This window comes from Pholis gunnellus (assembly GCF_910591455.1).
Source record: "Pholis gunnellus genome assembly, chromosome: 14".
NCBI lineage: Eukaryota > Metazoa > Chordata > Actinopteri > Perciformes > Pholidae > Pholis > Pholis gunnellus.
This window is the reverse complement of record NC_136541.1, coordinates 147,501-169,716: the sequence shown is the minus strand read 5'-3', so window position 1 is coordinate 169,716 and position 22,216 is coordinate 147,501. Positions and strand designations below refer to the sequence as shown.

At 41.6% G+C, this 22,216-nt stretch overlaps 3 protein-coding genes across 3 annotated transcripts in view; 2 read left to right on the top strand and 1 right to left on the bottom strand.

Annotated features, from left to right (window-relative positions):
• Positions 1-74: 74 nt before the first annotated feature.
• rpp40 (ribonuclease P/MRP 40 subunit) lies at positions 75-4,555 on the bottom strand. Its single transcript, XM_079173513.1, has 8 exons — positions 4,357-4,555; positions 3,529-3,673; positions 2,833-2,901; positions 2,085-2,180; positions 1,792-1,914; positions 1,493-1,670; positions 1,282-1,416; positions 75-1,028 (listed from the first exon to the last, which is right to left on the bottom strand). Exons 1-8 carry the CDS (start codon positions 4,471-4,473, stop codon positions 830-832), a joined length of 1,062 nt encoding a protein of 353 aa, XP_079029639.1. The 5' UTR covers positions 4,474-4,555; the 3' UTR covers positions 75-829.
• A 634-nt stretch (positions 4,556-5,189) lies between these two features.
• riok1 (RIO kinase 1 (yeast)) lies at positions 5,190-14,358 on the top strand. The gene is made up of 17 exons (XM_079172684.1): positions 5,190-5,361; positions 5,670-5,862; positions 6,457-6,544; positions 7,068-7,137; positions 7,218-7,260; positions 7,570-7,662; positions 9,188-9,300; positions 9,685-9,765; positions 10,080-10,166; positions 11,387-11,524; positions 11,600-11,703; positions 12,141-12,247; positions 12,345-12,410; positions 12,491-12,607; positions 13,094-13,147; positions 13,885-14,013; positions 14,109-14,358. Exons 1-17 carry the CDS (start codon positions 5,309-5,311, stop codon positions 14,217-14,219), a joined length of 1,647 nt encoding a protein of 548 aa, XP_079028810.1. The 5' UTR covers positions 5,190-5,308; the 3' UTR covers positions 14,220-14,358.
• A 2,989-nt stretch (positions 14,359-17,347) lies between these two features.
• Positions 17,348-22,216, top strand: part of impa1 (inositol monophosphatase 1) — a 24,626-nt gene continuing 19,757 nt past the window's right edge. The window contains exons 1-2 of the mRNA XM_079172670.1: positions 17,348-17,477; positions 21,198-21,317. Of these exons, the coding sequence (XP_079028796.1) occupies positions 21,258-21,317 (60 nt within the window). The 5' untranslated portion in view covers positions 17,348-17,477; positions 21,198-21,257. The remainder of the gene's footprint in view (positions 17,478-21,197; positions 21,318-22,216) is intronic.

Sequence of the window (22,216 nt, the reverse complement as noted above, 5' to 3'; positions counted from 1 at the left end):
CGTTATTATGTAAATAATTAACCATTCAGAAATCAGTTGATGAAAAAACGGGTTCATAAAAGACAATAGAGGAATACAAGTTTTAGTTATTTACAAAACAAATTAAATATTGTTTTCAGATCAGGAACAAAAATACAGTCTGCAGTGGTTCTCATCCTGAGGTCCAGAATATTAACAGGGACCAGAAAAACATTTCACTCTTTGGTTGAACTCAACTCTCACATTCAGAAATATTTACTACAAATGTTTTTGTATCAATATTTTAGTTTGATTTGAATCCAAAACGGACGTGATACTGGTTTCTACAACAAAACCTGATCACAGAGGACAGGTGTAGTCACGGTGGACAGGTGTAGTCACGGAGGACAGGTGTAGTCACGGTGGACAGGTGTAGTCACGGTGGACAGGTGTAGTCACGGAGGACAGGTGTAGTCACGGAGGACAGGTGTAGTCACGGAGGACAGTGTAGTCACAGAGGACAGGTGTAGTCACGGTGGACAGGTGTAGTCACGGAGGACAGGTGTAGTCACGGAGGACAGTGTAGTCACAGAGGACAGGTGTAGTCACGGTGGACAGGTGTAGTCACGGTGGACAGGTGTAGTCACGGAGGACAGGTGTAGTCACGGAGGACAGGTGTAGTCACAGAGGACAGGTGTAGTCACAGAGGACAGGTGTAGTCACGGAGGACAGGTGTAGTCACGGAGGACAGGTGTAGTCACGGAGGACAGGTGTAGTCACGGAGGACAGGTGTAGTCACAGAGGACAGGTGTAGTCACAGAGGACAGGTGTAGTCACGGAGGACAGGTGTAGTCACGGAGGACAGGTGTAGTCACAGAGGACAGGTGTCGTGGGCTCCTGTCCCCAGGTGTAGGTGGTAGGTGTGGTCGTGGAACATCAGCAGACTGTAGAAGTTCTCTCCTCCTCTCAGGACTCCGTGTTCGTCGCCCCCCCAAGATACTGGACTATCAACGAAACCATGAACCGTCAGAGACGCCCAGGACTCCAACCGAGGCTGATCCAGGTAACACCTGCAGGAAAGGTGAGGACACCGTTACTCTCACAGTGTGGAGAGAGTAGTACTACTACTACTATCACTGTTATAATAGTACACTAGAAATATGTTTATTGAGGATTAACATCCATAAATTGAACCTTTATTGATTCTAAGTTCCTCTGATCAGTAGTACTATCACTGCTATAAGTAGTACTAGTAGTACTATCACTGCTATAAGTAGTACTAGTAGTACTATCACTGCTATAAGTAGTACTAGTAGTACTGACCTGATCTGCTGGATGAGTCGGTGGACGTCTTGAGGACTCAGCAGTCCACAGACGGAGACGCTCAGAGCTCGACTCATCGTCGTCTTCGGCTCGGGACAGACCAGCGAGGACAGGAAGCTGCTGGACGAGTTCTCACTGAAACCACAGAAGAAGAAGAGTCAGCGGGTCACATGACGCTCACAGGTTAATATAACAACAACCACCGTCTCACCAGCTGACGTCGGCGTCCACTGCACCGAGCCACTCCAGGAGGAGGTGAGGGTCACATGACTGCAGGTCAGAGGTCAGCAGGGGACAGAACAGGTCTGTGAGGGCGTGGCTTCTGACCTCAGGTCTGTGCTCTGACCAATCACAGCGAGACAGGAGGGCCTGCAGAGAGGCCCCGCCCCCTAGGGGACAGAAAGCAGAGGCTCATGGGTAATAACTTCTCATTTCATGTTCGTGGGCTCTATCGGAGCTGAACGCTAGTCACAAATGTGTTGCATCATGGGTAACACAGGTGTGTCTCACCTGGATGGTGTGACAGCAGGAAGTCGGTCTTCAGTTGAAGTCGTGACCTCAGACCTGTGACGAGTCTCTGGTAGCCCCGCCCACCAGGAGCCCAGCTGCTGTCAGTCAAATCTACAGATACCACTGTAATATATATATATATATATATATAATTTATTATGTGGTACTTTAGTGTTTATTCAATGTTACATCAGTACATATATATTTATAGGTGAGTAATAGTCTTTATTCATACATGTTTGTACTGTTGACATTTATGACATTTTAATTACATTTTTAATTTAATAACAAACCGTATCTGCTGTTTGTTCGCTGGTTGAATTTCGACAGTTTCCCTTCAACTCCCAACAACTCAAAGGAGTCTTTATCCAGAGAGAGAGATAGGTGACCTGCAGACAGACAGGTGACAATGAGACACCTCTACACGAGACACCCGTACACGAGACACCCGTACACGAGACACCTCTACACGAGACACCCGTACACGAGACACCCGTACACGAGACACCCGTACACGAGACACCCCTACACGAGACACCCGTACACGAGACACCCCTACACGAGACACCCGTACACGAGACACCTCTACAAGAGACACCTCTACACGAGACACCCGTACACGAGACACCCGTACACGAGACACCCCTACACGAGACACCCGTACACGAGACACCTCTACAAGAGACACCTCTACACGAGACACCCGTACACGAGACACCCCTACACGAGACACCCGTACACGAGACACCCGTACACGAGACACCCGTACACGAGACACCTCTACACGAGACACCCGTACACGAGACACCTCTACAAGAGACACCTCTACAAGAGACACCTCTACACGAGACACCCGTACACGAGACACCCGTACACGAGACACCTCTACACGAGACACCCGTACACGAGACACCTCTACAAGAGACACCTCTACAAGAGACACCTCTACACAAGACACCCGTACACGAGACACCCGTACACGAGACACCCCTACATTAGACACCCGTACATTAGACACCTCTACATGAAGAGAGTTTTTACCGTTTGGCATCAGAGCGACGCAGTTGTCTTCATCGATCCTGGTCCTGTAGGACAGACCTGAGACCAGCCCTGTAGCACACAAACACACAGCTGGTTCATATTAAATATATACTAGTGCTGGGCAACGATTACAATTTTTAATTAATCTCATTGTTCTGTTAAAGTTCATAATGAATCTAAAGTAGTGTGTTGAGCTCTTCTATGTTAAAGTGCTGCTCTATGAACTAAAGGTCAACAACATTTGGTTTAAACACGTTAAACTCATCAGGTTCTTGTTAACAGCAGGATTCTCTTCACACAGCAGCAGTTATAACACAGTTATAATGATTCTGATCATAGATATTCAGCCGGTGTTCACAACTTTATCTTCATGTGTGTCAGAGATGCAATTGTATGGAAGCCCATTTTCCGCCAGCAAAAATAAAAAAGGTCACTAAAAAATAAATATAAACCCCCCCCACAGAAACAAGCAGCAGCAGGAAGAGAAGCAAGTGACGCCACACGAACCGCTGTTCACCGCTCGCTGCCCGGTTCTTGATAATACAATAATAATAATAATTGTCAGCGTTAATTAATTAATGCGTTAACGCGATAATAACGCGTTAACTTTCCCAGCACTAACATACATGTACAGGTGTGTGTTCAGGTGTGTGTCAGGTGTGTGTACAGGTGTGTGTACAGGTGTACAGGTGTTACCCTGGTGCACGGAGGTCTCCAGGAAGTGTTTATCTAACAGCTCGTGTATCGGCAGCTTCCTGATGAGGTAGAAACTGTTAAAACTGTTTAATACAGCTTCTAGGTGAGAGGGGGCGGAGCTACACTCAGGTAGCAGCATGGACACCTGCACAGGTAAAACAACGGGTCAGTACAGAAATTAAACTAATTCCACAGGTGTTGTTTACATATTTTAATTTCATTACTTCACATTGAACAGTAAAGATGTACAGAGCTCAGGTTACCTGTAACATATATTATATATAATACTTAAAATCACCTTTAACAGTAGAAAGTACAACATTCAGTTTATTTAATTATGAATCAGAATGACTACAAACTGTTTTACTGGTTCTATAAACCAATAAATCAATCTGATCATTACAGGAAGCTATTTGTTTTTAAATGCTTTTACTAACCGTGTAGTTGAAGTGCAGCTGAAGCTAACATGGTAGTTGAAGTGCAGCTGAAGCTAACATGCTAACATTGTAGTTGAAGTGCAGCTGAAGCTAACATGCTAACATGGTAGTTGAAGTGCAGCTGAAGCTAACATGCTAACCTTGTAGTTGAAGTGCAGCTGAAGCTAACATGCTAACATTGTAGTTGAAGTGCAGCTGAAGCTAACATGCTAACCTTGTAGTTGAAGTGCAGCTGAAGCTAACATTGTAGTTGAAGTGCAGCTGAAGCTAACATGCTAACCTTGTAGTTGAAGTGCAGCTGAAGCTAACATGCTAACCTTGTAGTTGAAGTGAAGCTGAAGCTAACATGCTAACCTTGTAGTTGAAGTGCAGCTGAAGCTAACATGCTAACCTTATAGTTGAAGTGAAGCTGCTCCACCTGAGAGCTCAGCCGGTTCTTCTCATTCAGGAAACTGGACCGGTCACAGACCAGCAGGGTCCGGGGAGTCCGCTCCAGGTCTCCGAACATCTTAAAGAGAACTTTATTACAACTTTATAACTTAATAACTCGTTTCATGGAGCTGTAACCAGGGAGCTAACGCGCTACAAGAAACTTCCGGTATGGGGTTTTCAACATAAAAGCTTTGGCAGACTCGATGCTCCAGCGGCGGATTACCGCCTCTAGCGGCCGTAAGATCGCCTCCCAGTGCTCCCAGCGGAGCTGAAGCACAGGCTTCATTCAGGTGGTGTGTTGTCACTATAAGATATTATGGGATGTCTACAGAAGACAGCTTTTACTGCAGTGATCCAGTGAGACACATTCAGAAGGTTTATGATTTATAGTTATACTATTTCACACCATTGTGGACCGTTATTATTATTATTATTATTATAATAATAACAATATTATAATGATTATAATGATTATAATAATAATGATATTATGATAGAGCTCTTGAAGACCAAACCTGCTATAGAATATTAATTATTATATTGTTTACACATATCTATATTTAATTCTTAATTGTTAGATCATGTTGTGTAAATCAAAGAGCAGATTCATAAAAGTTTTGAATAATGTTTTATTGATTATATATAAGTGTTGTTGTGGTATTATGGTACTTTTACTGCGGTCAGAGATGAAGTACTTCTTCTACCGAACACAATATGTAGTTTTACCCTCGAGGGGGCAGCACTGAGCACAGTTCTCTTTCCGTAGTCACGTGTTTAGACCCGGAAGTGAACACAACACGTTGCCGTGTGAGGAGAGCTGCTCGACGAGGTTTGGATCTGTTTGGACTAGTTTGGATCGGGTTCGGTTCTGGATCAGTTTTGTTTCAGAGTCTCTGTTGGTCTGTGACGTCATGTCGGTGGTCAGCTGTGTACCTGGACAGTTTGATGACGTAGTGGAGGACAGGTGAGACTGTTTGTTTATACTGAGATTAATGAGAGTTGATGTCTTCTTCTTCTACTCCTTTCTTCTTCTTCTACTCCTTCTTCTTAATGTTCACATTGTTTTGGTGATATTATGGTCAGCAGCAGGTTGGTTGTCATTAATGGTAAGATATATATATATTAATATATATATCTTTGTGCACTCGATAACAACATATTTTGGAGGTAGTGAAGCAGCTGATTCTAAAAGCAGAAATAAAAACAAAGTCAGTTTTCTTTGATTGATAATAAACAGCTGATGTTTGTGACCTCACGGTTTTCTCTCTGCAGCGTCCAATCAGAGCTGTTTGCTGCTACACATCAGACCAGTGATGTCACTCCGCAGCCTCCATCAGACCGACAGGAGGAGGAAGATTATGAAGATTATGAAGATTATGATGAAGATGAGGAGGAGGAGTGGGCGTGGCGTTCATCTGAAGGAGATCTGACCAAACGATACAACAGGACAACCGTCAGCTGTCAGGTCTGATCACTCTGATCACTCTGATCACTCTCTGATCACTCTGATCACACTCTGATCACACTCTGATCACTCTCTGATCACACTCTGATCACTCTCTGATCACTCTCTGATCACTCTGATCACTCTGATCACACTCTGATCACTCTGATCACACTCTGATCACACTCTGATCACTCTCTGATCACACTCTGATCACTCTCTGATCACACTCTGATCACTCTCTGATCACTCTCTGATCACTCTGATCACTCTGATCACACTCTGATCACTCTCTGATCACTCTGATCACTCTGATCACACTCTGATCACTCTGATCACACTCTGATCACTCTGATCACTCTCTGATCACTCTCTGATCACTCTGATCACTCTGATCACACTCTGATCACTCTGATCACACTCTGATCACTCTCTGATCACTCTCTGATCACTCTCTGATCACTCTCTGATCACACTCTGATCACTCTCTGATCACTCTGATCACTCTCTGATCACTCTCTGATCACACTCTGATCACTCTCTGATCACTCTGATTGGTTATTCATGATTCTGAAGTGTCAGCTGACTGTTGATGTTTTTTTTTCTCTTGGTCAGTCCAACAGACAAAATCCGTCCAATAAGACGCTGCGATCGACTCCGTCTGATAAAGCTCTGAGGAAATATGAACACAAGATCAACCTGGGTATGTAAATATATATAAATATATAAATATGAGCACAAGATAAACCTGGGTAACAACACACACACATCGTCACAACCAAATATGTGTATATATATATATATATATATATATATATATATATATATATATATGAGACGGTGAATGTTTATGTTTACATGTAAAACGTAAACATGCTCTTCGTCTGATTGCAGAATGCATAACTCATATCTTCAACTTGGCTTAACTAATAACTAATTAGCATAACTAATACAAACATGAATAACTACAATACTTAGTTTTCTGTTACTAAGAACAATACTTTGGAAACCTCCTCAATGGCTCATCAGGTTAAACAGAAGAGTATTATGACCCGTGTAAAGGCCTTCATTTTATTAAGATATTGACCAATTTACAACCTGTTGATTCACTTTTATCTGCTTAGCAACAAAAGCTTTGCTGCTGCTTGAAGCTCTTTGACAGAATGAAAGTCAATCATCAATTCGATTGATTTTGTTCCTCATCAGTTTGTTTGTTATTGTTTCAGATAAACTGAATTACGCCGACTCTGTGATCAATAAAGTGACAACGATGCAGAAACAGAAAGAAGCCGACACGTAGGTCTGAACTCACCTGTATGTGACATCACAGGTGAGTTATTGATGTGACTAACGATCTGATTGGCTGCTGTCTGCAGGTACAGAGTGAAGGACAAATCAGATCGAGCCACAGTGGAACAGGTGAGATTATCAATTCATCTGACTGGTAGTTTATTGGTTACTTTACGAATCAAACACAAAGGAAGGTGAACAGTTTTGGACTTTTAGTGGTAAAGCAGGTTGTGTTAAGGACACCGGGTCGGGGTTGTGTACACGTGTCTTTGAGCAACACTGACCAATTTGTGTTTAGAGAAAATGATTAAAGGTTAAAGTTTATCTTTCCTCATTATGTCATAACTTAAACTCTGATCAAACACATTTCATGATTGTTCCTCTCTCCCTTGTTGTTGTGATCAGCTGATTGATGGTCTTCTTCTTCTTCTTCTGCAGGTTTTAGATCCTCGGACTCGAATGATTCTCTTTAAGATGTTGAGTCGAGGAGTCATCTGTGAAATCAATGGCTGCATCAGTACAGGGAAGGAGGTCAGAAATCACCGATCAACACACTGATTTACAGTGTGGGGAAAAGTATTTAGTCAGCCACCAATCGTGCAAGTTCTCCCACTTAAAAAGATGAGAGGCCTGTAATCTTCATCATAGGTGAACCTCAACTATGAGAGACAGAATGAGAAAAAGAAATCCAGAAAATCACATTGTCTGATTTTTAAAGAATTTATTTGCAAATTATGGTGGAAAATAAGTATTTGGTCAACAACAAAAGTTCATCTCAATACTTTGTTCTATTCCCTTTGTAACAATAACAGAGGTCAAACGTTTTCTGTAAGTCTTCACAAGGTTTTCACACACTGTTGCTGGTGTTTTGGCCCATTCCTCCATTCAGATCTCCTCTAGAGCAGTGATGTTTTGGGGCTGGCGCTGGGCAACACGGACTTTCAACTCCCTCCAAAGATTTTCTATGGGGTTGAGATGTGGAGACTGGCTAGGCCACTCCAGGACCTTGAAATGCTTCTTACGAAGCCACTCCTTCGTTGCCTGGGCGGTGTGTTTGGGATCATTGTCGTGCTGAAAGACCCAGCCACGTTTCATCTTCAATGCCCTTGCTGATGGAAGGAGGTTTTCACTCAAAATCTCACGATACACGGCCCCATTCATTCTTTCCTTTACACGGATCATCCAAATGCTCTCTAGCAAACTTCAGACGGGCCTGGACCTGTACTGGCTTGAGCAGGGGGACACGTCTGGCCCTGCAGGATTTGAGTCCCTGGCGGCGTAGTGTGTTACTGATGGTAGCCTTTGTTACTTTGGTCCCAGCTCTCTGCAGGTCATTCACTAGGTCCCCCCGTGTGGTTCTGGGATCTTTGCTCACCGTTCTTGTGATCATTTTGACCCCACAGGGTGAGATCTTGCGTGGAGCCCCAGATCGAGGGACATTATCAGTGGTCTTGTAGGTCTTCCATTTTCTAATAATTGCTCCCACAGTTGATTTCTTCACACCAAGCTGCTTACCTATTGCAGATTCAGTCTTCCCAGCCTGGTGCAGGTCTACGATGTTGTTTCTGGTGTCCTTTGACAGCTCTTTGGTCTTGGCCATAGTGGAGTTTGGAGTGTGACTGTTTGAGGTTGTGGACAGGTGTCTTTTATACTGATAACGAGTTCAAACAGGCGCCATTAATACAGGTAACGAGTGGAGGACAGAGGAGCCTCTTAAAGAAGAAGTTACAGGTCTGTGAAAGACAGAAATCTTGTTTGTATATAAGTGACCAAATACTTATTTTCCACCATAATTTGCAAATAAATTCTTTAAAAATCAGACAATGTGATTTTCTGGATTTTCTTTTCTCATTCTGTCTCTCATAGTTGAGGTTCACCTATGATGAAGATTACAGGCCTCTCTCATCTTTTTAAGTGGGAGAACTTGCACAATTGGTGGCTGACTAAATACTTTTTTTCCCCACTGTATCAGTCAATACACTGATTAGAACAGATGCTGAAGAGTCTGACGTTACTTATAAACAGATGTGTGTGTGTGTTTGTTTGTGTGTTCCAGGCTAATGTTTATCACGCCATCACGTCAGCAGGAGAAAGCAGAGCCATTAAGATCTACAAGACGTCCATCCTGCTGTTCAAAGACCGAGACAAATACGTCAGTGGAGAGTTCAGGTCGGTCACACATCCATCATCTCGTGAGGGGGCGGAGCTTATCCCAGCTGACACTGATAGAGACACATAACAAACTCCACACTAACCCTTCCGGCCCGAGAATCGAACCCGGGCCCGTCCTCTCGCTATGAGGCGACTGTGCTAACATGTTAGCTAACATAACAGTCAGCTGTCGTTGACTCCAAACACCAATCAGCAGCAGGAGAACACACAGGCTCCTCCCCCTCAGTACAGATATGAACTTCCTGTCATCTTCAAAATAAAACAGGCATCAGTCAACTAGTGTCATAATCAATAATCAGCAGTTCATTAGCTGTTCTCAGTCATCATGAGGTTCTAACAGGTTCAGTAACTGTTTCAAGTTCTTCTTCTGTTGTTCTGCAGGTTCCGTCACGGTTACTGTAAAGGAAACCCCAGGAAGATGGTGAGAACCTGGGCTGAGAAGGAGATGAGAAACCTCATCAGGTCAGAACCTTTCTACTGACAAATAGAACCAAGTAGAACCTGAGCTTACCAGCTGATAGACCCCAGTAGAACCTGTTCCAACCAGCTGATAGAACCCAATAGAACCTGAGGCAACCAGCAGATAGAACCTGGTTGAATAAACTGATAGAACCCAGTTGAACCTGATCTGACCAACTCATAGTACCCGTTAGAACCTGATCCTACCAGCTTATAGTACCCAGTAGAACCTGATCCAACCAGCGGATAGAACCCAGTAGAACCTGTGCCGACCAGCTGATAGAACCCAATAGAACCATATAGTGTGTGTGTTTCAGGCTGCAGACGGCAGGAATCCCGAGTCCAGAACCAAAGCTGCTCAGAAGTCACGTTCTGCTAATGAGCTTCATCGGAAAAGACAACATGTAAGAACCAATCATACCGATAGATCGGAGACGTTGTATTGATCTCTCATGTGATGATCTCTCATGGGTTGATCTCTCATGGGTTGATCTCACATGGGTTGATCTCTCATGGGTTGATCTCTCATGGGTTGATCCCTCATGTGTTGATCCCTCATGTGTTGATCCCTCATGGGTTGATCCCTCATGTGTTGATCCCTCGTGTTGATCCCTCATGGGTTGATCCCTCATGGGTTGATCTCTCATGGGTTGATCCCTCATGGGTTGATCCCTCATGGGTTGATCTCTCATGGGTTGATCCCTCATGGGTTGATCTCTCATGTGTTGATCCCTCATGGGTTGATCCCTCATGGGTTGATCCCTCGTGTTGATCCCTCATGGGTTGATCCCTCATGGGTTGATCCCTCATGTGTTGATCCCTCATGGGTTGATCCCTCATGGGTTGATCCCTCATGGGTTGATCTCTCATGGGTTGATCTCTCATGGGTTGCTCTCATGGGTTGATCCCTCATGGGTTGATCCCTCATGGGTTGATCCCTCATAGGTTGATCTCTCATGGGTTGATCTCTCATGGGTTGCTCTCATGGGTTGATCCCTCATGGGTTGATCCCTCATGGGTTGATCCCTCATAGGTTGATCTCTCATGGGTTGATCTCTCATGGGTTGATCCCTCATGGGTTGATCCCTCATGTGTTGATCCCTCATGGGTTGATCCCTCATGGGTTGATCCCTCATGGGTTGATCTCTCATGGGTTGATCCCTCATGGGTTGATCCCTCATGGGTTGATCCCTCATGGGTTGCTCTCATGGGTTGATCTCTCATGGGTTGATCCCTCATGGGTTGATCCCTCATGGGTTGATCCCTCATAGGTTGATCTCTCATGGGTTGATCTCTCATGGGTTGATCCCTCATGGGTTGCTCTCATGGGTTGATCCCTCATGTGTTGATCCCTCATGGGTTGATCTCATGTGTTGATCCCTCATGGGTTGATCCCTCATGGGTTGATCTCTCATGGGTTGATCTCTCATGGGTTGCTCTCATGGGTTGATCCCTCATGTGTTGATCCCTCATGGGTTGATCCCTCATGGGTTGATCTCATGGGTTGATCCCTCATGGGTTGATCCCTCATGGGTTGATCCCTCATGTGTTGATCCCTCATGGGTTGATCCCTCATGGGTTGATCCCTTCTGTAATAACGGTCCTGTGGTTTATTGATCGTTAGGCCGGCTCCTCTGTTGAAGAATGCGGCGTTGTCGGAGTCGAAGGCCCGTGAGCTCTACCTGCAGGTTCTACAGAACATGAGGACGATGTTCCAGGAGGCTCGACTCGTCCACGCTGACCTAAGCGAGTTCAACATGCTGTAAGAGCCACGACACCATGACTCACACAACCCCTTCAAAATACGAGCCTCTAAAACTCAGTGACCTGTCTGTAGATATCACAACGGAGACGCTTACATCATTGACGTGTCCCAGTCAGTGGAGCACGATCATCCTCACGCTCTGGAGTTCCTCAGGAAGGATTGCAGCAACGTCAATGGTGAGCCGATGTTCTACTGTTCATACGATGTCTGTCAATCACTGTGTAGCCCCGCCCCTAAAGCATCCCCTGCTTTATGGTCTGTGTGACTCTAAATGGACCATCATGTACTAAATGAACATCATGCTGTATTGAAGAAGACTTGAAACTAGAGATTGAGACCATAAACTCATGTTTACAATGTTTACTGAGGTAATAAATCAAGAGAGAATTAGAGTCATTTTCTCATAGACTTCTATACAACCAGAGGAGTCGCCCCCTGGTGGACACTAGAGAGAATGCAGCTTTAAGACATGAACATTGACTTCAGGTTGCTGTGTGATAGGAACACATTCTCTGTGGATGAATTCCGAGGTCACTGATATCGTCTCTTGTGATGATTTGAACCGTCTGGTTCAAACCTGTCAGCTGATCTGATTGTGTGTTTTTTTACCCAGAGTTCTTTGTGAAGCGCGGCGTCGCGGTAATGACGGTCAGAGAGCTGTTTGACTTCATCACCGACCCGTCGATCACCTGCCACAACATGGACCAGTACCTGGAGAAGGTCTCAACACCTCCTGGACTAAACTATATTCATGAAAACACAAACGAGTAGAGAAAGCGTTTTTATCTTTGTGTTATTTTATGTGTTATTATTTTAGGTGATGGTGATCGCAGCTGAGCGGACGTCGGAGCAGCGGTCGGATCAGGACCGAGTGGACGAGGAGGTGACAGGAAACACAACCGCCCTCATGTTCAATACATAACATGTGTTACAATAGTAAACCTCCCCCTCCTCCACCCTCAGGTGTTTAAGAAGGCCTACATCCCCCGCACTCTGACGGAGGTGAGTCACTACGAGAGAGACGTCGACATGATGAGGACGAAGGAGGAGGAGTCGGCCATCTGTGGACACGACGACAACGTAAGAGACACGAGCAGTAAAGAGAAATAGGTTAGAGCTTTAGAATGGAAACATTATTTTCACTATCAATTTATCTCCCAAAGAAATGGAAAATGACAGAAAAGCATCATATCACAGCCATTTGATTGACTAATTGATTTTGACTGATTTACTTATTGATTACGTGAGCTAGTCAACAAACTAACTTCACCTTTTGTTTCAGTTTTATGCTGAAATCATTTCAATCATTCTGAACTCAACATCCCATAATGACCAAGTGAAAATAAACTTTATTGAAATAAAGAAAAGTGAAATATCACATTAACATAACTATTCACACTTTTATTTAGCTCAGGTGCGTCCCGTTTCTCTCTTTGAGTTGTTTACACACCTTGATTAGATTCATCTGTGGTACATGATCCTGTGGAACCTTTGGTACCTGTGGAACCTGTGGAACCTGTGGAACCTGTGGAACCTGTTAACAACATGAGTGTTTGTGTTTTTCAGGTTCTGTACCAGACACTGACCGGACTGAGGAAGGATCTGTCCGGAGTTCAAACGGTACGACCACCTCTCACTCTGACTGATGCTAGTGTTAGCTCAGCTTAGCTTAGCTTAGCCGACAGTGACATACTGTAACTTTAGATGTCTTATTTACCTCACCTGCAGAGAGAACCATACAGGTAACAAAAATAAAATCACATTATAATGAAAGAAGAAGAACGCATCGGTAATGACTCATCCTCTGAATCTCACATTACTCTCTGGTGTACCACCATGTTTGATTTTAGGTCCAAGTTTATTTTACATATACATGCTCCCATATGGTCAAATGACTCACTCCCATTGAAAGGGCCCTTGGTCTGTTAACATAAAGTCTACTGCTAGAAACTCTAGCAGGACTATTGAATACTTACTATTTGATTCAGATTTAAGCTTCAAATCACAAAAGTTGTTCAGTCCTGTTTTTTTTCAAATAAGAACCATCTCCAGAATCAAACCACCCTCTCACCCTGATCTGTATAAAGTCATTCATCATCTTCAGACTCGACTACTGTAACTCACTCCTCTCTGGTATCAACCAGAAGTCTCTCTAACCTTCTTCTTCCTCTTCTCTGTTCACTACAAAGTATATTCGCTCCAAACCAGTTGATTGAAATTCGATAATTTGCTTTTCTCTTTGTGACTAATTTTGCTTAAAATCCACATTTGAATGGAAACACGCTAATGCTATATGCTAATGTGTTTCCACTGTTAGCTGAAGAGATGAAGAGGTTTACTGTGTTTGATCCTCTCAGGTTCCTGCTCTCCTGGAGGATGACCAGTCTGCATCCTCTGAGGAGGAGGAGGAGGAGGAGGAGGAGGAGGAGGAAGAGGAGGAGGAAGATCAGCAGGAGCAGAGTGAGGAAGGCCAGGTTGACAAAAAGGTATTTAACGCTCTTTCTATAGTAGAAGCAGTCTGTCCTCCAGCTGAGACAGGAAGGCATAAAAATAACGATGTTTTTTTATTTTATTCTTTCAGGAGAAGAAGAAAATTGTGAAAGAAGCTCAGAGAGAAAAAAGAAAGAATAAAGTACCAAAACATGTGAAGAAGAGGAAAGAGAAAGTGTCCAAGATGAAGAAAGGCAAATGATGACTTCCTGTTTGTCTGTATGGACTTCCTGTGTATCACTCCTCCATTGATCCGGTACTTCAACACCACAACAAAGAAGATCAATCACATTAAACATCAGAAGAAACAGTTTGCTGTGAAACTTTTAATAAAACGTTTAATCAGACATGTTTTTATCATGTCGTATTTTTACTTTTGTTTGTGAAAACTGTTTTTGTTAATGTCCTCCAATCTGTGAGGCTAGTCAACAAACTAACGTTAGCTAGTCAACAAACTAACGTTAGCTAGTCAACAAACTAACATTAACTAGCCATCAAATTAACGTTAGCTAGTCATGAAACTAATGTTAGCTAGTAACCAAACTAACATTAGCTAGTAAACACACTAACATTAACTAGTCATCAAACTAACATTAGCTAGTCATCAACCTAACGTTAGCTAGTCAACAAACTAACGTTAGCTAGTCAACAAACTAACGTTAGCTAGTCAACAAGCTAAGGTTAGCTAGTCAACAAACTAATGTTAGCTAGTAAACAAACTAACATTAGCTAGTAAACACACTAACATTAGCTAGTCATCAACCTAACGTTAGCTAGTAAACAAACTAACATTAGCTAGTAAACACACTGACATTAGCTAGTAAACACACTAACATTAGCTAGTAAACACACTAACATTAACTAGTCATCAAACTAACGTTAGCTAGTCATGAAACTAATGTTAGCTAGTAAACACACAAACATTAACTAGTCATCAAACTAACGTTAGCTAGTCATCAACCTAACGTTAGCTAGTCAACAAACTAACATGAACTAGTAAACCAACTGACATTAGCTAGTCAACAAACTAACTAACTAATCATGAAACTAATGTTAGCTAGTCAACAAACTAACATTAGCTAGTAAACACATTAACATTAGCTAGTAAACGCACTAACATTAACTAGTCATCAAACTAACGTTAGCTAGTCAACAAACTAACATGAACTAGTAAACCAACTGACATTAGCTAGTCAACAAACTAACATTAGCTGTGGAATCCAGCACATTTACACATTTTGCACTACAGACCTTAATTGAGAGGAAAACCAGCTTTCTGCTCCATTAGACTCCATGTTAAATCTGACCACTCATTTCTCAAAGAAAGCAGACGGTACCACTTTTGTATATTGCTCTGGAACTCACATTTTTAACACCACAAACATAAAAAACACATCAGCGTGTTCGCCAGAGTCTTATCTTTCTCACGGTATCCATATTTTGGCACTCAGACTCCTGCTTTTTGTTAAAAGGAGGCAGGAGCTTTGTAGTCATTTCTCTAGACCAGCACACGATTAGCTAACATTTTTGCAAAAAATAATGCATGAAGAGTGAAAATTGTGGCACTCTGAGCAATTTGTTTGTAGAAATCACAGAATATTTTCCTGCTCTGCTCCACTCTGACAATTATGCCTTCACTTTAGCCCTTAACGAGCTGCGCAATACACACCCATTATAAAATCTGAAATGGACCCAAAATTTTCCTGAAGCTTAATCTGCGACTTCATGAAAACTGTGCTAGCTATCAAAATGTCCATTTGGCTCAATAACGTCCAGCGTTTTGTCTACGTTTTAAACTTGAAATAATTTTTCTATGTTAAAGTATGGCTTGTCAATATGGGTCCAAAGTTCAGTGTTTTTTTTGCTCCCTTCACGCCAAAATTCCATTCAAGTCAATGGGGCGATTTTGCTCCTTTTTTCGGGATTTTCGGGAAAACCGCTGGGCGAATCTCTTCTAAAAGTCATAGCACACCATTACCGATCGGGCCGCACGTTTGGATATACTATTCGCGCCGTTGTTGGCAACGCTGTGTGAGGAGAAGCGTGCCAAACTTTTCTGGATAAAGAAAGAATTATTAAGCCCGCAGGATTACAGTCAGTGTGCTTTGGCACAGGCAGTTTTACTGCCTTTGTGCCACAAAGCCACACAATAATATACAGTAGTAATAAGAGCAGACATTTAGTTTCCACTCACATATTTTACAATCGATAATTAATCTGATTTCCGTTGAAGATAATAAGTTTAACAATCAGTAACTAGAAAATGCATTTCCTGCTGAAAATGCGTTGGAATGCTGAAAGCTGAAATGAATTGCAAAAACATTGCTGAAAATAGATATCCAATTAAAAAGAAATTGCAAAAAGCTTAATAATTCAAAAAGTTTAAAGATTACAAATATGAAAAGTCATATCACTCCTCTCCTGAAAGAGCTGAACATTTTAATATTTGAATGGTTTCTGTGGCTTAAAAAATGTCAGCAGTAGCGATATTTGTTGCAGTAGTAGTAGAAGTTGTAGTTGTAGTAGAAGTATTATAAGTAGTAGAAGTATTAGTAGCATTAGAATAAGTGTGTGTGGGGGGGGGTCCTCTAAAAGTATCCAAGACCTGAATGACTGAATGAGAGAGACACAGAGAGAGAGAGAGAAGTGTCTGTGAGTCTGTGTGTTTATCAACATTGCTGATTACCTTAATCACGAACACCTGTGTGCCAGCAGCCTGTTCTGCTGCGCAATACACACCCATTATAAAGGCAGACAAGGACTGAAAAACTCATAAAAGTTAAAATGGGACAGTTCAAAAAGTATAACAGATATCAAAAAGATTATAACATACAGTAATAGCTTAATATGTTCTCAGTATTTTAAAGTTGAAATGGTGTCTGTAGCTGAAAGTATGAGGAAGTTGAAGGATTTGAAAGTTGAAGAATTATTTGAAGTATTTGAAAATATTCTCCATAGAAACCCATTCAAAAAAAAGTTGCAAAATGCTTAATAATTCAAAAAGTTTAAAGATTAGAAATGTGAAAAGTCATAGCAGAAATAAGCTGAAAAAGCTGAACATTTTGATATTTGAAAAGTTTCTGTAGTTTAAAAAATGTTGAAGGAGATAAGTGCCAAAAAAGGGGGACGGAAGAAATAGAGGAATAAAGAGAAACAGGATAACAATAGTTGAAAAGCATTCCAACTATTAATAAGTGTTTATAGACAGCTGGCAGAGCTTCTTGTTTGGTTATATTCTGGTTCAAAGTCACGTGACTTCAGGACCAGTTCTCAGCTGTCAGACTAAAATTAACCCTTCAGTTAATTTTGGCTGGTCCACCGACTCCACCGGCCTTCTACGGTCTCTGTGTGTGTGTGTGTGTGTGTGTGTGTGTGTGTGTGTGTGTGTGTGAGGGTGTGTGTGTTCATTCACAGCAGCGACCAGACGGAGACACAACCTAAACTGAAGGACCAGCAGCAGGTAAAACACATTAAAACATCTTCACAGACGGGTCCAGGGTGAGGTTAGCCTAGCTTAGCACAAAGGCTGGAAGCGGAGGGAAACTGCTAGCGTAGGCTTCACTGACAGATGTTTATTTCACAAGATGTTCTTTAGTTCAGTAGATGTTCTTTAGTTCACTCGATGTTCTTTAGTTCACTAGATGTTCTTTAGTTCACTAGATGTTCTTTAGTTCACTCGATGTTCTTTAGTTTACTAGATGTTCTTTAGTTCACTAGATGTTCTTTAGTTCACTAGATGTTCTTTAGTTCACTAGATGTTCTTTAGTTCACTAGATGTTCTTTAGTTTACTAGATGTTCTTTAGTTCACTAGATGTTCTTTAGTTCACTAGATGTTCTTTAGTTCACTAGATGTTCTTTAGTTCACTAGATGTTCTTTAGTTCACTCGATGTTCTTTAGTTCACTCGATGTTCTTTAGTTCACTAGATGTTCTTTAGTTCACTAGATGTTCTTTAGTTCACTAGATGTTCTTTAGTTTACTAGATGTTCTTTAGTTCACTAGATGTTCTTTAGTTCACTAGATGTTCTTTAGTTCACTCGATGTTCTTTAGTTCACGCGATGTTCTTTAGTTCACTCGATGTTCTTTAGTTCACGCGATGTTCTTTAGTTTACTAGATGTTCTTTAGTTCACTCGATGTTCTTTAGTTCACTCGATGTTCTTTAGTTTACTAGATGTTCTTTAGTTCACTAGATGTTCTTTAGTTTACTAGATGTTCTTTAGTTCACTAGATGTTCTTTAGTTCACTAGATGTTCTTTAGTTTAAGATTTTCTTTAGTTCACTAGATGTTCTTTAGTTCACTAGATGTTCTTTAGTTTACTAGATGTTCTTTAGTTCACTAGATGTTCTTTAGTTCACTAGATGTTCTTTAGTTCACTAGATGTTCTTTAGTTTACTAGATGTTCTTTAGTTCACTAGATGTTCTTTAGTTCACTAGATGTTCTTTAGTTCAGTAGATGTTCTTTAGCTGATGATGAGGTCATACATCAAATAACGTTACAGGAAGCTGATGATGTCATACATCAAACAAAAACACACACACACAAACATACACACCTACACAAACACACACTAAACAGGACAGAAACGGACTTCAACGGACTCTCAGGTCTGCAGAGAGGATCATTGGTTCCAGCCTGCCCCCCATCCTGGACTTGTTCACCTCCAGAATCAGGAAACGGGCTGATAGATCACTGCAGACCTTCACACCCTGGACACAAGCTGTTCTAGCTCCTCCCCTCTGGTAGACGCTACAGAGCTCTGTACACCAAAACCACCAGACCAGGACCAGCTTCTCTCTGCCGTCACTCTCATGAACAATTAATCAGACAAACAGCACTACTACCTCCATTCTGCACTATCACCTTCATTCCATTGCCACTGTTGTTTATAGGTTTATGTTCATATATATATATATATATATATATATATATATATATATATATATATATGTATATATATATATATATATATATATATATATATATATATATATATATATATATGTATATATGTATAAAAAGAGAGAGAGAGAGAGAGACTTTTGGGATATATATTTGTACTTATATTGGACATAGTTGTTAAATGTTTGTACTTACATCTCTTCTACTTTTATTTGATTTTTTTTGTGTTTATTGTAATCTTGGGTTTGTACATTGAGAGCGAAGTGGAAACCGGAGTCAAATTCCATGGTATGCGTACACCAGTGGCAGGCCGTGCATTTTATACCTGGGCTGTCCTGCAGCTGAAACACCTCCTAATAACCTCATTATGACGTGCAAGCTACGGTTATTTGTTTCTAGGGGTGTAACAATACACGTATTCGTATTAAACCGTTCGGTACGAGGCTTACAAACCGAACAATACGTTTGAGTAATACAAGTGCATTTGGAAAATGCAGAAGCTTAAATTGTAGGAAATATAATGTTTTCGGTGGACTGCGCTCACGTAGCAGACACCGGGCTGTGACCTCTGAACCCGGAACAAAAAAACCCAAAACAAAAGACAGCTGAACGCTAAACTAGCTTAACAAACAATAACTCTGCGCATGACGGGATGCTTCGTAATTAACGGACGATGCATACAGTCCAAATCTATATAATTAACACAATGACAACAACAAACTCACAAGAACCCGTCACATATATTCATGACAACAGAGCAACAAATCAATCCAGCAACACAGCAGCAACACACATTCTGCTACACACTCGAGGGCCGTTCAGATATTAGATGGAGAAACACAAACACAGCTGACTTACCAGATGCTGATCACTTAAAGACAAACTCCATCCTCCTTTCTTTGTTGACAGAGTTTAATCTCACGGTTAAATCCCAACTCACGAATCAGTTTCTCCTCCTTCAGACATTGAGTGTTAAAAAAACAAAGCTCGGTAAAAATAATAATAATCTACACCAAGCTAAATGCTAAAGATGTCATAATTTCTTCCATATCTTTCAATTTGAACTCTACTCTGACTAAGCTCTGATGCTATTTTAAAGTTTTGTTTCACAATAGTCACGTGCTCGCCCACTGACCAATCACAGCGCACGCTGCACCTCACTGCAGAGCTGCTGCTGAACACTGAGCTGCTCGTAATGCTGACGTAGCTGTAGGCCAGCTAGCAGCTCTGACACGTCAAAGAATACGCCCAACATGTCAAACTAAAGATCTGATTGGTTGAACACTATGACGATCAACAACATCGTCCCCATTCACTTAACCTGCACATGGATTCACTGGTGAGTCTGCAGGCCTGGGGCCTCTCTTCTACCTAGAGACACAGAGGTGAACTCTGATTGGATCAAAGCTCTACTTAAAACAAGCTGCACTGAAGCAGAGCAGCTGAGGAGCACAGTAGCTGTGCAATGAGAACATAAGATGATGGGAACATATTTATATAAATTATAATACATGTAGTGTATTTAAGAAACATTATTAAATTATAAAATAGCTCTAACTTTGTGATTCTGTTTAGGCCAGCAGAGAAGGCTTTGCAGGCCCTGACGGCCACCACTGGCGTACACACACACACACACACACACATGGCCAATAAAGCTGATTCTGATTCTGACACACACACCATCAGCTCAATAGAATTAGCAGTGAGGACGAGTGTCTGAACAGGATGTGTCAGCTGACATGTCGTCTGTCAGCTGACCGACGATATGTGCCGCCACTTCCCTGTGACTCGATGACACCCCCCCCCCCCCCCTCCACACACACACACACACACACACACACACACACACACACACACACACTCTTTAAGGCCTTCGCAGCTGTTTCAGGAAATGAAACTTTTCTAAAAGTCTCCTGTAATCAGTCAGAACATTGAGGATGGTGAGGGGGAGGAGTCTAATGCAGTGCTGCCATTGGCTGGTTGTGTTACAGGTAGGCGGGAGCTGAGCACTGATTGGCTGTTAGTTTTATAAAAAGAGAAATAAGTTCAGAAAGTTTTTCTTTGTCTTCAGAGAGTCACTGGACTTCAGGTACCATCACTGGTTCTACTCTTACTCTACTGGTTCTACTGGACGTACTGGTTCTACTGTTACTCTACTGGTTCTACTCTTACTCTACTGGTCCCACTTCTTCCTCTGGTGTCTTTATTTTCTTCTTCTCTTTTCTCCTCTCTTGTCCTCCTTATTTTCTGACATCAGTGTTCGTTCTTCCCTGACAGGAGCTCTCCATCATCATCATCATCATCATCATCATCATCATCATCATCATCATCATCATCATGGCCGACTGGACCAACTGTCTGAATTTCGGCATCTCCATCGCCAAACAGGCCAGTGAGGTAAGAGACACACCGACCAATCACAGCACGGCACTGAATCTCAACAATTCTAAGATTTAATCTGAAATTATTATTAATATTATTGATATTATTATTATTGATATTATTATCATTATCATTATTAATATTATTGTTATTAATATTACGGTATTATTGTTATCATTATTATTATTATTAATATTATTGATATTATTGATATTATTATTATTATTGTTATCATTATTATTATTATTAATATTATTGTTATCATTATTATTAATAATAATATTATTATTGATATTATTATTGATATTATTATTGATATTATCATTATCATTATTAATATTATTGTTATTATTATTATTATCATTATTAATATTATCATTATTAATATTATTGTTATTAATATTATTATTGATATTATTGATATTATTGTTATTAATATTATTATTGATATTATTGATATTTCAGCTCTCAGTAGACGCCACATTTATATTTGTATTGTTTATTGATTGCAATATAGTTAAATAAAATTCTGTCCAATCAGAGCGGGTTTAGTTTAGTCCAGGGGTGTCAAACTCATTTTCACTCTGGGCCACATCAGCAGCATGGTTGCCCCCAAAGGGCCGGTTGTCGGGGGGGCTGCTGCTGCTGCTGCTGCTGCTCGCAAGGGGGGCGGCTGTTGCCGGACCTTCGTCGGCGGGCGGTCGGGCGACTGTTGCATCTCAACTCCGCCGTGAGCGATACAGAGAGCGGAGGATAATTGTATATTGTATCAGTGTCTGACTTTTTATTTATTTTTTTTGCTGGCGGATTCGCGGCCCACATTAAATGACGTGGCGGGCCGGATTCGGCCCGCGGGCCGGGTGTTTGACACCCCTGGTTTAGACGATGCCCTTTTGTTTAAATGTGAGAGGTAT